Source organism: Episyrphus balteatus, chromosome 2 (genome assembly GCF_945859705.1).
Source record: "Episyrphus balteatus chromosome 2, idEpiBalt1.1, whole genome shotgun sequence".
NCBI classification, from domain to species: Eukaryota; Metazoa; Arthropoda; class Insecta; order Diptera; family Syrphidae; genus Episyrphus; species Episyrphus balteatus.
The window spans coordinates 108647779-108664432 of NC_079135.1; the positions used below are offsets into that span (position 1 = coordinate 108647779).

A 16654-nucleotide genomic window follows, 5' to 3' on the forward strand; every position below is an offset into this window, starting at 1 on the left:
TTATGAGACAAACTTGTAGTAAATTTTATTTCCCACAAAATATATTTTATAACTTTTTACTCTAAAACCCACCATTTAGGAATTATAATGATTTTCGTAAAATGCTATGCTCACTTTTTTTTTATATGCACCATAACTTTTTATTTTAAACTTTTATCAAAAAATTGTTGTTATAAAAATTGAAGAACTATTAATTAACTATGTTTTTCTCATATAAGGTTTTTTTCTCCGACGTACCGTTCCCTCACTAGAACGAAAAATCAATAAAAAAAATTAGAAAAAACAGGGTGAGGGGAGAGCACGATAACTATGGCGCTGAGATTTGATAACTGTATTTTGTAGAAGGGTTCAATACAAGTATTTTTTACTTTGGGAGGGGGGGTCTATCTAACCCTGTTTAGGCGGGAGGGGAAATTTTCTAAAAAACAACCTAATATTTAAAAAAAATATGTATTAAAAAACAACGGCAACACTAAGAGTTATGAAGGATATTTTTTTCAAAAGCCACAATTAAACGCTTTATTTTAATTTTTAAATAGTTTTTTTTTAAATTAATAGTTTTTGAAATAATCGATCTCAAAGTTAAAATTAGCGAGACAAATTAAAAAAAAAACACATTCAATACTATTTTTGTCAGGACCATTAATTTCAATACAAATTAACTATTACAATAAAACTACCTTCGCTGATTTTCTAAGCCTTCTTGTTTTTGAGAAAATTGAAAAATGAAACAAAAAAAAAAAAAACAGATTAACAATTTTTTATTTTGTTTTGCTGTTTTGATAACTTTGGTACTAACAATATCATAAACAAAAAAGATCTTATGTATTTATTACATATAGAGTTAGTTGAGAGCTTTATGCGTTAAAAAAAAAAAACATTTTACGCTCACCACAGAGATGCTGAGAACTCGCAAAGCAGGGCAGGCAAGGTACTTTTAAGTTAAAAAACTGTTGACATTGGCGCCTACCTGACGACTTTTCGTACCCTAAGTGGAGCAGAAAATTGCCAACTTTTTTGTTGATGGCCAAAGTTATCAAAATAGCAAAAAAAAAAAAAATAAGTGAACATCTGATAAAAAAGTATTTTTTTTTTTAATTTTCTCAAAAACTAGAAGTCATGAAATATACGGTTTTCAGTGTTTGACAGAAAATCAGCCAAGGTAGTTTTATTGTACCTAATAGTAAATTTTGTATTGAAATTAATGGTCATGACAAAAATAGTATTGAATGTGTTTTTTTTTTTAATTTGTTTCGCTAATTTTAACTTTGAGATCGATTATTTCAAAAACTATTAATTTTAAAAACACTATTTAAAAATTAAAATAAAGCGTTTAATTGTGGCTTTTGAAAAAAATATCCTTCATAACTCTTAGTGTTGCCGTTGTTTTTTAATACATATTTTTTTTAAATATTAGGTTGTTTTTTAGAAAATTTCCCCTCCCGCCTAAACAGGGTTAGATAGACCCCCCCTCCCAAAGTAAAAAATACTTGTATTGAACCCTTCTACAAAATACAGTTATCAAATCTCAGCGCCATAGTTATCGTGCTCTCCCCTCACCCTGTTTTTTCTAATTTTTTTTTATTGATTTTTCGTTCTAGTGAGGGAACGGTACGTCGGAGAAAGAAACCTTATATGAGAAAAACATAGTTAATTAATAGTTCTTCAATTTTTATAACAACAATTTTTTGATAAAAGTTTAAAATAAAAAGTTATGGTGCATATAAAAAAAAAGTGAGCATAGCATTTTACGAAAATCATTATAATTCCTAAATGGTGGGTTTTAGAGTAAAAAGTTATAAAATATATTTTGTGGGAAATAAAATTTACTACAAGTTTGTCTCATAACATTTTTCTCTAACACCAAAACTAGCCGAACTACAAGCGATAGTCGCAAAACTGTTCAAAACAAAATGGCGGCCAAAGTCGTCCAGACATTTGTTCGGAAAATGGGGAGTTTAGTTCCTGTACTAGTGTACTTTCATATTTTAGGTACGAATTGCAGTTGCGAATTATTTCTCAGCAAAAGTATAACTTGACTGGACTAGTGGTGTAAGCGCAGAGTATAGGTATTCCACACATTACCACAAAAGTTCTTGATGTCTTGGTTTTTTTTTTTTTTATTTCCCGTGCTTGGGTGAAAATTCCTGTTCGCAGCTTCTTCCAGCACACCCTCTCTGTCTGTCAAAACAAATTGAACTTACCACAGGAACCCATTGACATGGTTGAGGTAAGAGCCTTTAGCTCACCCTTACTTGGTTCTGGTAATGATACCAACCGCACGACACCATTTCTAGCACACATCATTATCTACAACACGATGACATAACTTCCGTCTCGTCGGCAACGATATGACGATGACGATATGGCAGGATGTAAGGAGATTAACCAGGATTCGGAGAGGACATAATACTCTTGTAGACTGCATAACGCCACACGCCATTTCTATTCCATACAACATACAGTTATGACACGTTGCTTCATTCTAATGACTAAATTCAAAGACGTTTGCAAACTTGTGCACCCCTTTGCTGAATAAGCTGTTTTGAATTTAAGTCGATTAGAAGTTAATTTGAAGAAAGGACTTTTGTCAAAAAAGCGGTTTCTGGACCAAAATTGCTTAAGTTTCAAGAATTTATTGACGAAAAGTAGCATTTATTCAATTTTTTCTTGGTAAAGAACGAAATAAAAAGTTTTGACTTCCATAAAATATTTATATATATGTACATATGTATGTGAAAACTTTTTTATGTATGTTTCACCAGACAGATAATTTAAGTGCTCTAAAGTATGTCTACGTACTTTTGTATGTTATAGTAGAAAATTACATATTTTTATTTAGATTTTTTTTTTTTATTGTGTCTGAAGATAGAAAATGTTTTAAGTCCTTGACAAATGACAATGAGTGATGAGGGGATGCTTTAAATGCTGTCAAAAGTCTTACATACACATGCGAGGATGTACGTGATTAGATTTGCTATTTTTTTTTTTTAAGATTATGTTAGGATCAAGTCTTTTGAATATAAGTAGACTTTAAATTTATTGTGACAAAATTGATTTTTGTGGGTGAGAAATATTTGTCTACCCAAGAAAAAATGTTTTCACCTTGCATTTTTGTAAAAGGTTCAAAAGGTTGTATGAGTTTAAGACGTGCTTTAAATATTCGAAACACTGAAACATTTTTAAATTAAATAAAATAAATTTTGAAAATTGACGTAACCTTGAGGAAATATTTTTGATGGAATTTTCTATAAGTGTAGCTAGCTAAAGAAGCTAAGAATAATAATTCTTATCATCATATCTTCTTGAATGTGAAGTTTCAATTTTTTTAACTACATCAAAAAAAAAAATGTATCAGGGTTTTGTTGTAGCTCACATGGATTTATAGTTACTGATTATATCGTTGGAAGAATAGCCTTTTTCAACAGGTCAAAAAGCGACCGAAGTAAAGTGAAGTGACCTGTAAGCAATAAAGTATTGCGTTCTTTCGTAGATAAAATTGCTTCATATTCAAATTTAAAGTTAGTATATGGGAAATTATGCATTGTAATTTTTTCTAGTCAAAACAGACTGTAAATCTTAAGTTAATGAAGAGAATCTCAAACAAAGCTGGCAGAGAAATGTCTAGCGTCTTAAATGCTTTTTAACTACAACAAACTTTCGTTCTTGTAGCCCAAAAAATTATTGAAAGTTCTCAACCTCGTTAGGAGTCATATTTTATTTCAATGCATTTCAAATTATCTTTTAAATTATCTTTAAATTTTTTTCCAATAGTTGTAGCTTTAGCTTAGAATTAAAAAAAAAAAAAAAACAATGCAGAACAATGCAAAAAGAAAGTAACAGTCACCCAAAACTACTCCCTCTTAAATATGATCTAAATAATGGAATTTCTATATTTGTTTTCTTTTCCCGAAACTGTTATTTTCAAAACAAAATATAGTCTGTGGATAGCTATAATAACAAGCAAAAAAAATTCATAAAGGTCATTTTTGAAAATGTCCAGCAAACCGGAAGTGCATTTTTAAACTTAAAATTACAATGATATGCAAAATTGATTTTTTCGTTAAATGTTTCCTTTTCAAGAAGCTGGAAGTTCTGGAAAAGTAAACAAAAATTAAGAAAATCAACTTATTTAAAATTTTGGATAGTGTAGATAGGACTTCAAATAGAAAAAAACATTTGGAGCTACAAAAATGATGTTTTTGCTGTTAAAAACTTAAAAGTTTTTTATTGTTTGAGGTTTTGTATATTAACTTCAGACTTATCTTAGGGAACTACAAATATTTTGTTTTAGCAACAAATTATTATCATTTAGCCCGTGTGTATATATATGCTTCGCAATAGATGATCGCAAATGTGGTTAGAGGAGAAAAATCACAGGTAGATGTAACGCTGTTTTTGGCAAAAGTCGACCCTTTATCAGAAAAAAATATATGTTAAAGTTCTAGAAAATGTCTAAAAATGTTATTCCAATCAGCTTTTAAATATCCTACACCGAAAAAAAAAACCAATATCAATTTAACATTTTTTAAATATCAAATTAACATTTTTTAAATATCAGCCAAAAATGCTCTATAAAATGTGTTTTATGATATTTAAAATGTCAAAACAACATTTTTACTATCAGGATGATATTTAAATGTCACATTTTGGTAATTTTTTTTGATATTTTATTATCATTTTTTCATATCAATTTCTCATTCCAAATTATTGAAAAATATTAAATAAAAAATTCTAAATGTGTACTAATTTAAAGGCGCTTTGTGTTTTTTCGAAGTAAAATGTATGATTTGCTGAGAAAATTTAATCGGCAAAAGGATTTTACTTCACACAGTTTGGGAGAAAATAACCAAACAATTATATCACCTGTAATAGAAATAATAATATCACTACTATTTTGTAAAGAATATTCACTTTCATTAATGTTTTGAAAAAAGAAAGAAAACACTTAAAATAATAAAAATAATAAAAAAGAAAAAGAAAGAAATAGGTTTCATTATAAAAAAACTAAAACGTAAAATCTAGTCAACATTGATATTTTAACTGTAAAAGTGAAATTTTCACTATCTACTTAAACTTAAAAAAATTTCAAAATAATATTTTAATTATCAAAGTGAAATTTTCACTATCCCATCTGAAATTAAAAAATGCCAAAATGATATGATAAAATATCAAAATTGATATTTTAATTGTTGGACGACTTTTGTCACTGAAAAATGTTAATTTGATAGCTGTTATTATCAAATTTTTTTTTCGGTGTAATAAAAATGAGGAAAAAGAAAAAAAAAAAAAGCGTGTGTGTACACCTGTACACGCGATTGAAGTTATACTTCTTCATCATTGACTTATAAGAACGCATATATCGCTCATTTACTTGAACACTGTCATAAGTCAAACAAAAAAAAAAAAGAGTGTGTGTACACATGTACACGCGACTGAAGTTATACTTCTCATTCAGTATATGTAAATGAATTTCATTTGATATTTTTAATTTCTATTATTAAATTAATTAATCCACACTTCGTTTTTTTATATTTTTATCAAGTGAACAATAAATTAATTCTTTCATCCTCCTTGCGTCCATGTAGTTTTCAATTTATTCTGTGAAATTTACTTATGTTGTAATATGGAACTTGCAGGGTTGCTACAAAGCTCAAAAGTGAGCTGAGCTCAGCTCACAGCTCAGCTTAAATTTTGAGCTAGCTCACTTTTGAGCTATGTACCATAGCTCAGCTCATTTGAGCTGAGCTGAAAGTGAGCTGAGCTGATGGTTGAGCTGAGCTGTTGGGTGAGCTGAGCTGTCGGTGAGCTGAGCTGAGCTGTTGGGTGAGCTAAGGTAAAGTGAGCTGAACTGAGCTGTGATGGGTGAGAGGATACATTGATTTTTATTTGGAAAGTATAATGAAATATGAAGATATTTTAAACTTTTATAAACCACCATAGCTTAAGATGTTTGGTTCTAGTTATTAATGGAATTATTTTAACACATGGATATTTTTATAAATAAAACAGATAATTTTTCGTGATCTTTTCTCTTGGTTTTTTTAATAGTAAATATATTTCTATTTTTTTAGTAAAATATTTCTTTTTTTATCATAAAAAAAATTTCGGTACAATCCGGTTTTTCGACTTTTTTCAAAATTCCGAGAAAATCGTGTTTGAAAGTTGGGGTAAATTTTTTTTTCGAAAAATCCCCGAATCTTTGAACGCTCCTGGAAGCTAAACCGCTTGAGAGCATTTTTTGGGAGTGATGCCAAAAGATAGCTTGTGCCATGGGCCTACGCTTTGCACATTGTCAGATTTTTAAAAAATCGCCTTCCATGTTAAACCGCCACATCATGCCTATTTTTTCAGAATCGTGCCTATTTTTTTTTTACTTTTAAGTTCTCCCGGTTTGAGAACGCGTGGACCTACAGGGATGGGAGTTGTACCCAAATGTAGGTTAGAGTCCCCGCTACCTTTTGGCATCAAAAATTTTATTTTCATTTTCTTCAAAATTCCGCGATATAGGCGTTGGAACGCTTTGATCTAGAGACAGGGGAGTGGTGCCATATGAAAGGTTATATTCTCAGCGACCCGATAGTGGTATAATCCGGTTTTTCGATTTTTTTCAAAATTACGAGAAAATCGCGTTTGAAAGTTGGGGTAAATTTTTTTTTCGAAAAATCCCTGAATCTTTGAACGCTCCTGGAAGCTAAACCGCTTGAGAGCAATTTTTGGAAGTGATGCCAAATGATAGCTTGCGTCATGGGCCTACGCTTTGCACATTGTCAGATTTTTAAAAAATCGCCTTCCATGTTAAACCGCCACATCATGCCTATTTTTTCAGAATCGTGAATATTTTTTTTTTACTTTTAAGTTCTCCCGGTTTGAGAACGCGTCGACCTACAGGGATGGGAGTTGTACCCAAATGTAGGTTAGAGTCCCCGCTACCTTTTGGCATCAAATATTTTTTTTTTTTTCATTTTCTTCAAAATTCCGAGATATAGGCGTTGGAAGTTGGGGCGCTCACTTTCAGCTCAGCTCAAATGAGCTAAGCTATGGTACCTAGCTCAAATTTGAGCTGAGCTGAAATGTGAGCTTTTTGCAACCCTGGCAACTTGCCACATGGAAATTACCACATGCAACTTGCCACATTCAACTTGCCACATGTAACTTGCCACATGCAACTTGCCACACGCAACTTGCCACATGCAACTTGCCACATGCAACTTGCCACACGCAACTTGCCACATACAACTTGCCACATGCAACTTGCCACACGAAACATGTAACTTGCAACGTGTAGTGTGTTTTATGTTTGCCGTACTGCGGCGTACTGCATTTTTAAATACTAAAGTACTGCCTACTCTAAAGGTGAAACGACAGCCCTGCTACCCAGGGTGATAGCGTCATAATCCCTTTGACATTCTTGTCAAAAAGTAAATTTTCATACCCACCCTCCCATAAGAAGTATAACTTCAAAAAAACAATCATTTTTACTTGCGATATAGGTACTATATATCATGTTATGCATTCGTACATAATAAAAAAGTTGATAACATTTTTGAAAATTTTTTTTTGAAAAATCAAATTTTCGAAAACTAGACATTGAATTTTTTTGAAATTTTGTTTTTAGATGTTGATTAGTGATTTCTACAAAATGGCATTACAATTTTATTTTAAAACTTTTTTTCCAAAAAACTATTTATAAAAAATTGTTTTTTTTTTTTAAACGGCTCTAACGATTTTGAATTTTTTTTTTTTAAAATGCACGTTAATATATCAATCAAAACTGCATACTTGTTTTGGAGGGCAATTTAATTTCAGATTTTATTTTTCTTTTCTTTTAACGAATTTTATTTTTTTTTCCAAATTTCTATATAAAAAATTCTAAAAATTTAAGCAACTTTAACTCCAAGAGCAAGTTCGTGCGACCCAGTCGTGCATTTTATTTTTATAATAAATAATGTTCGGTTTTGAAAAAAATTTAAGTAAGTTTTTATTTCATTTTAGTTTACTTAAAGCTTTCATTTTGTTCAAAATATTAATTTTTCGATTTTTAAGGTTTTTTTAATGGTTAATTTTAGTGCTTTGAGAATTTCGTACGTTTAGTAGAGTAGGTATTTGAAATAATAAATTTTAACCATTAAAGATTTCATACAGAAATAACCGACATAGCACGGGTCGTTTGAACGCGACACTACTCGAAGTGTCTTGCACTCCATATGTTTTGATGCAGAAATGTTCCTTGGGGTCTAAATAGTAAGAAAAAAGCTTTTTTAAAATTTTCTATCGAGCTATTCGTTTTTTATGAGCTTAATAAGTAATGAAAAAACGTACTTTTACGTACTTTTTCACACATTTTTGTTAATAACTCTGTTAATAATATTATTAGAAACTCAAATAATGGCTCTATTTTTAGAAAAAATATCCCTCTTTTTAACGGCATTTCAATCAAATTAGTGGCATTTTTAGATCTTCAGATATTCGAATCTAAGTCCGTTCATTTTTTCTGCCTAATTCGATTTCTCTAATCAAAAAGTTTTTTTTTATAAAAGTCAGGGTATAGTTTTCTAATGGTTTTTCGTATGCTGAACTCGAATCCAAAGTCAAAAAAATTCCATCACATCAAGTTTTTGAGATATTACCGTTAGAAAATCCAAAATACAATTTTTTAACAGTTTTTGAGGTTATGTCATCTTGCGTGATAAGTTTTTATAATTACATTTGTAGCGGTTTCTTAAAGAACTAAGTTTCTTCTTTTAAAATCCGTTTAAATCATTTAGATATCGCTTTTCTTCTCCGAGAAATCCTAAAATCAATTCAACATGTTTGGTGAATATTCTCTATGAAAAAAAAATCTTATGTTCGTTTGGGTTTCATGGCAAATCGCAAAAAATTTTTGCATTCCTTTAAGTTTTTTGGTAAGTTTATGGGTAAGAAAATTTTTGACTAACCAAAAAACTTAAAGGAATGCAAAAATTTTTTGCGATTTGCCATGAAACCCAAACGAACATAAGATTTTTTTTTCATAGAGAATATTCACCAAACATGTTGAATTGATTTTAGGATTTCTCGGAGAAGAAAAGCGATATCTAAATGATTTAAACGGATTTTAAAAGAAGAAACTTAGTTCTTTAAGAAACCGCTACAAATGTAATTATAAAAACTTATCACGCAAGATGACATAACCTCAAAAACTGTTAAAAAATTGTATTTTGGATTTTCTAACGGTAATATCTCAAAAACTTGATGTGATGGAATTTTTTTGACTTTGGATTCGAGTTCAGCATACGAAAAACCATTAGAAAACTATACCCTGACTTTTATAAAAAAAAACTTTTTGATTAGAGAAATCGAATTAGGCAGAAAAAATGAACGGACTTAGATTCGAATATCTGAAGATCTAAAAATGCCACTAATTTGATTGAAATGCCGTTAAAAAGAGGGATATTTTTTCTAAAAATAGAGCCATTATTTGAGTTTCTAATAATATTATTAACAGAGTTATTAACAAAAACGTGTGAAAAAGTACGTAAAAGTACGTTTTTTCACAACTTATTAAGCTCATAAAAAACGAATAGCTCGATAGAAAATTTTAAAAAAGCTTTTTTCTTACTATTTAGACCCCAAGGAACATTTCTGCATCAAAACATATGGAGTGCAAGACACTTCGAGTAGTGTCGCGTTCAAACGACCCGTGATAGAAGATGATTTAGAGACCCTATAACATTTTATTTATTTTACATATCTTTTTTAGTCAGCTTAATTTTAAAGGAATGAGCACACCGGATACCTTTTCGGTGTGGTCTTTCTTAATGTTTATTTAAGCTATTAGGTGTATGAGGAAATTATACTTTCTTGTTTGCATTTTCCATTTTGAAACATTTTAAAAAACGTCATGAGATCGACTTGTCACACAAAAAATTTGCAAATACATTTATGATTGCAAATATAAATATTTTATTATAATCTTTGAACAACAACAACATCTTGAAGGTGCTACCACCAAGTGTTTTATGGCTAGAGTTACAGTACTGTTTCACGGATGCCAATCCGATCATCAGACTCCTTTTTTTTATTCCATTTTGTGTGTGGTGCTTGGTCTAGTAATTTTTTCATTTGATTTGAAAAACTTCTTCCGTCACACTTGAGTATTGAACCTAGACCAAGCGAGTTCAGAAGCCAGTACACTACGCACTGCGCTACCTCACCCACGTGATTAGCCTCACCCAATTGCAGGTTTTCTTAGTTTATCAACATGCAAATGATAGAACAACAACAATCATACTTGAAGGAGCTAGTAAAAATGCTAAAGTCTATTCATTTGCATGTTGATAAACTAAGAAAACCTGCAATTGGGTGAGGCTAATCACGTGGGTGAGGTAGCGCAGTGCGTAGTGTACTGGCTTCTGAACTCGCTTGGTCTAGGTTCAATACTCAAGTGTGACGGAAGAAGTTTTTCAAATCAAATGAAAAAATTACTAGACCAAGCACCACACACAAAATGGAATAAAAAAAGGAGTCTGATGATCGGATTGGCATCCGTGAAACAGTACTGTAACTCTAGCCATAAAACACTTGGTGGTAGCACCTTCAAGATGTTGTTGTTGTTCAAAGATTATAATGGAATTGACGGAACAAAAAGCAGTCACTGCAAAGTATGGAAACATACGAAAAAACTGTAAACTTAATAAATATTTTATTTTTCTTCCCAAACATCATATTCTTATGGGTTTACATATTTTCAAAGCAAACAAAGTGTGTGATTTTAAATGTTTTCAACTTCCGCCTCTTCTTCTTTCCTCCATTATTTGACTCTTCATTGACATGAATCATGTTACAATTCCATGAAGACATTAATTAACATCAATTTTACGATGTAAAGAATTAAATTATTCACCAACAAATAATAATTTGATTACCCAGAACTATACAAATTTTATGCAATTAGTCACATAAAATATCCCAGAGCGCTCTACAGGTGAAAATAAAATTAATTAAATATTGGTAAATTTATTCAATATTCAATATAGTTCAGTTTTTCATTCATTAGCCATGATACTTATATAAATTACACATTTTGTTTGTGTGATAAATACTTTAAAAGAGATCCTTTGTTTTACAAAATGACTTATTTACCTCGAAAAATTAAATGTTATTAAAACTAATTAACACTATATTTATGAATAAAGTTTTTAATTTACAAATTTCAATTAAAATTATTTTAACAAAATTTTTGAATTAAATAATAAAAAAAAAAATAATTTCATAATAATTTAACCAAAAACATTAAATTTTATAATTTTAAATTTAAAAAGTTCAACCGAAAACCGTTAGCTTTAACCTTTTCTTTAAAAAATATAAAAACAAAACAAAAAAGAATTATTTTTAAACGTTTACATAAAAACCTACTCTCACAATCAGCCTTGAAAAAAAGGTAGATTAACACAAAAAAAAAGGAAGATAAACAGAGCCCTTGCCTAATCAATTCACTCAGATTACCTTTATTCGCAGCCATCTTTTGTTTGTTTATATTTTTTTTTGTGTTTTTTTGTTCGACCTTTATAAGAGTGGAGAATAAAACAACTGCTACTGTAGTAGAGGTCGGTTAGGTAGCAACAAAGTAGGTAATAAAGTTTATGTATTCAATGAACTTTTAAAAGTTCTGAAGAATTGCGGTTCCCGAGTGGTTAATTTTTTTTGTTTTGTTACTTGCTGTTGTTTACCTCCTGAGTTAAGGGCTTAAATGACCCATGGCATTGTAGCAAATTTACCAATACCCACTCGTTTTTTTCGTTCACTTTTTATATAAGCCTCATTTAAACAAACAAGAAAAAGGATAATAAAATAAAAAGGTTTTTTAACTTACCTGAATGTATCGAGAATCATTGTAAATAGTACGAATTTTCCTAATAACGGAACAACTAATGATGTTGGGGGTATAATTTCTGCCAGTAGCAAGAAGAACACAGTCAGCGAGAGCAGAATAGATATGCTTAATGATACCTGGAAAAAAATGGTAGAAATTAATTTAAGAGAGTGAAGAAGAGAACATAAAATCAAATTGGTAATTGATGGTTGAGTAAAAGTGTTTGCTCAGGTGAAAAACTTAAGAAAATCATAAAAGGTATATAGCAAAATGCTAAGCTTAATTCAATTTTGATTGAAGGGCGTGGATGCGTGTGATGTATTTTTTTTTTCTTTTACTTCTTGTTCGTGAAAAGAGCTTTATGTTGGAAAAAATGTGATAGGAGATAAATGGGGATTATTAAAAAATAAAAAAAATAAAAATAAAAGAAAACAGCGATTCAGTGTTCCCACATTTTAGGTTAAAAAATTAATAATTAATTAGGCATTTTACAAAAAAATTAAAGACCAGTTTGTCATTTCGGAATGGAGTTTTATAACATTTTTGGCGAGGATGTGTAATTAATAAAACACAATGTAGCAATCGAATTTATTTTTTAAAGAACATTAATTTTTAAATGACATAACACATTATTTTATAAATAGTAATTTTAAAATGTTTGTATATATTTTTAAACATTTTATAAGTGAGGAGAGTTTTGACTTTGAAAGCCTAATTATTTTAGAAAAACTCATCTTCCTTGACAGGGGCGGATCCAGGATTTTTTTCTGGGGGGGGCACAATGGACGGATTGGCAAAAAAAAACAGCAATAACAGTTAGAAATAAAGTGAAGTACCATACGACTGACTAACAAGCAGAAAATTTTAACGACCCACAGTGGTCTAAAACCTGGCCAACAATATTTAGGCACATTTCCCACATCAAATAGGTACCAAATGACCAAAAAGTTATTCGGAAGGAAAAATTTTCATTTTCTTGTAACAGTAAAAGCCACTTAAGTGCTAACCCTCTTACTCCTGGATTAGCCGGAAGAAAAAAAAATATAAAAAATCAGAAAATGCACGTACAATTCTTTATTTAATTTTTTGACTTAAGTTGTTTCACCAAATAGTTTTTGAGAAATTAAGTTTTAAAGATGAAATTTTGAAAAAATAATGTTTACGTTTTTTAATTGATTTTGTATAAAAATTTTGCAATATTATGGACATAATTATACCATTAGTTAATGACCTAGTAGTTTTTAGTCAAATACTAAAGACTTCATTCTAATAAATATTAAAGTTCCTAAGAATAACAAAAAAAACTGAATCATACTTTTTTGCCGGGAAACCCAGTTTTGTTTTTTTTTATTTGCATTAACCTTTTGTAACCCAAGGTCGTAAATTTAAAAAATAATAAGTCAATCGATTGGCCTTTATCTTTAATAAAACACGTATTTTTTAAAAATTCAATGAAGTGATTATTTACTTAGTTATTTCGATATTTTGGGAGTAAAAAAAAAGTTTAAATAATTTATTTTTATATAAAAATGCAAAAATTCAAGCAAAAAACTATCTAATATTAATTTTTAGGCACTTTCCTAAAATCCAAAAATAAAACCCCGTGGGGTTTACTAACAAAAACTATTTTTTTTTCTGAATTTCGTAGTTTTTACACAAATTTGCTTATTTTCAAAAAAAGCCCAACTTTCAACATTAACTGTCAATTAAAAACTATTGGTGCTATTTATTAGAAATTTGAAGTACTATTTCGATAAGCAATACTTAAAGATTATAATATTAGAAGCTTCAAAAGAAAAAAAAAATAGTTTGTAGAGCTTTTATGCAATCTTTTTCGGTTTGTTACAGAAATGTCACATGGGGCTACAAGGGGTTAAATTGTTTTATACCTCAAGAATATTGTGTTCAAATTGTAGGTCTCTTGGAGCCAAATTGACCAAGTTATGAGTATTTTAATACTTCCCTTAGAAACGTTTTAGTCTTTAAGTCCAGAGTTCAAAACTTTAAATCGTTATCCCCACAACTAATGTTTTCAACGCCGGTGCTCCTCATAACTTCAAAACTACTGCACCGATTTTTTTGAAATTTGGAACACTATTTTTTTTACATATTTTTAGAGGTATCCCTGGAGAAATTTTCTCAATAAAATAATATTTATAAAAATCTATAAGTAAGGGTCGCTTTTGAGGAGTTTTTTTTCAAGGGGTCTTTATTTTCGGGGTGCAAACTTGGGCAAACTTCTGAAATGCAAGTTTGTTCTACATATCCAGCAGTTCTATAATATATAGTTTATGCAATTTTGTGACGTGTTCCGCTATTTTAAAAACACTTATGTTAAAAAAAAAAAACAACGAAAAAAGTGCAAATTTTTTGACCCCTCTGTATGAAAAAATAGAGTTGCATATACAATTATTTTTTTATATCATTCAATGTCATTCGATGTCCATATCAAAATTTTTCACCAAAATCACTTTGAAAATTCACTTTTTTTTAAATCGAAAAAAAAATTCGTGTGTACCCAACAAATAGCCGTTTATTTATTTGTGAGGTGGAGCTATTCATGGGAAAGGAATGCAACAATCAACAAAATTCGCATTTTCAGCCAGGAATAGACAAGAGTTTCACTCAAGTTCTTTCTGTTATTATTCATATATTTTTAAAACTCTTATAGTTTGATTTCCTTTAAGTATGAACTTTAAGTTCTGGGGGGGGGCACGTGCCCCCGTGCCCCCCCCCTGGATCCGCCTATGTTCCTTGAAGTCAAAGGGATGGCCTTAGGCTTGGCCAATCTTCGATTTTAAAAACTGTGTGTTTTTATTTTACTCAAAAATTATTTTGAACCTTCCAAAAACACCAAAATGTTTCTTCATTTCAAAAAAAATATTAATATTTAATATAAAAGGCTTTAATTCTTGCAACTATAATCATAATAAGATAAATATTCTGCAAAAAAAGTTCTTTTTAAGACCACATAACGTAACTCAATCAAGTTTTTGATCTAGAATCATTTTTAATGCATTTTGCACCAAAATATCTACAACTTTTTTTAATTAGGTACCTATGTACTTAGAATAGAAATGGAAACAACTAACGTTGAATCTTCAAATAAGTAAGTTTTGGTTTTTATTTAATCGAAGTCAGGAATTTTAAAATTTTCGGTTTAAGTTGTCAGAAACGAAATTCAATAATAAATTGAAGCGAACGTGTTCAATTTTCGTTTGGCTTCTTTTACTATTGATTAGGAATCAGAACCAATGACATGGAAATATTTTTAATACTGAAATCAAAGATTTTTTAGGTATACTTTTTTATAAGAGAACTGATTAGGAATGAGCTTATAAATACTTTTCTTTAAAATAAATCAATTTTAAACATTTCTTTGCCATTCAAATCTCACTACGGATATGCACTATTTGACTTTGACATGTTAAAATAAGTCCGAATGTCAAAATTGGCAGAAAAGTACTAAAATCAAATTTCGAAATTAGGTGTTATTTTGCTCTACGTTTTATTCCAAAGGGAAGAGTCCCGTTATATATACGGTTATTATACGTTATTATACGGTTAACTTCATCTAGGTTCGACTTTTTCCTAGTCAAATTATTCTGTGATTCAACACTTTCACTTGTTATGTTTAGGTAAAGAAAAACAAATATTATGTGTCTATTTCTATTTTATTTCTTCTACATACATACATACATACATCATAGAGAATGCGAAAAAATGGGTCTCGCAAGTCCATCTGTCGTCTGTCTGTCAGTCTGCATAAGGAGTTACAGTCTAAACGGATGTTTCTATCTACATACTTCAAAATTGGTATGTAGCGGTTTTTGAAGACCTTACAAAATTAATTTTTTTTTTTTCTTAATAAAAATAACGGTACCTGTCATGAACAAATTTGAAAATGTAAAGTTTTCTCGAAAACGACTTTCATTCAAGTGTCAGTCCGACTTACTATAAAATGACTGGTGCAATTTTAACGAATCTCCTCAATATAAATCAAAATCAAAATTTTCAAGAAGTACACTTTTGGATTTGAAAAACAAATTGAAGTTTTTTTTTTTTTAAATCCAATTTTCGAAAACGGGATATTGATTTTTTTAAATTTTTGCTTAAATTGCTCATTACAAATTGAGAGGTGAATAATAAGCCATTATTTGAATTGTTCATGTTTTCTATTAAAAAAAAAATGAAATCTGCTTTTTAAGGCAGAACTAATTTTCAATGGCAACGCCTTATTTCTTATATATAAAACGACCCTTCAAAAACTGATTTTCCTAAAAACCAGGCATAATTTGTCACAGTTCTTTAGCGATTTCTGAATAATTTGTGTCGATGAAAATACGGCCTTTTATTTATTCACTCAATTATTACCAAATGCGAAATTAGCTTTGTTCAAAATTTTTCAGAAAAGTTTATTATAAAAAATAAATTATAATAGGTATAATCTAATATTGATTTTTTTTATTCTCAAAATACATGTTACCAAAAGAAATGCATACTTTGTTGGAACTCAATTTATTTTAATTTCATGTTTCCATTGAAAAACAAATCCTTTTTTTTTAAATTATATATTTTAGCAACTTAAACTCTAAGAGCAAGAACGTGAGACCTAGTCGTGCATTCCGAGGTTGAAACCTTTTTTGACTGGAATCAATAAAATATAATTACGTCTTAATACATTTCAGGTCTTTTTATGTCTAAATCCAATCAAAAACAAGGACCAGACGATGACTCCCTGTCATAAGAGTCGAAACCGACATACAACGTGACGCCTGTTCTATTTCTATAGGCGTTGAT

The 16654-nt window shown here is 29.7% G+C and overlaps 1 protein-coding gene across 2 annotated transcripts in view; it reads right to left on the reverse strand.

Moving 5' to 3' along the window:
* LOC129912160 (acetylcholine receptor subunit alpha-like) overlaps positions 1-16654 on the reverse strand; it is a 229684-nt gene that overhangs the window by 10214 nt on the left and 202816 nt on the right. For both annotated transcript variants that reach the window (XM_055990294.1, XM_055990293.1), the window contains exon 7: positions 11855-11991. In XM_055990294.1, the coding sequence (XP_055846269.1) occupies positions 11855-11991 (137 nt within the window). The remainder of the gene's footprint in view (positions 1-11854; positions 11992-16654) is intronic.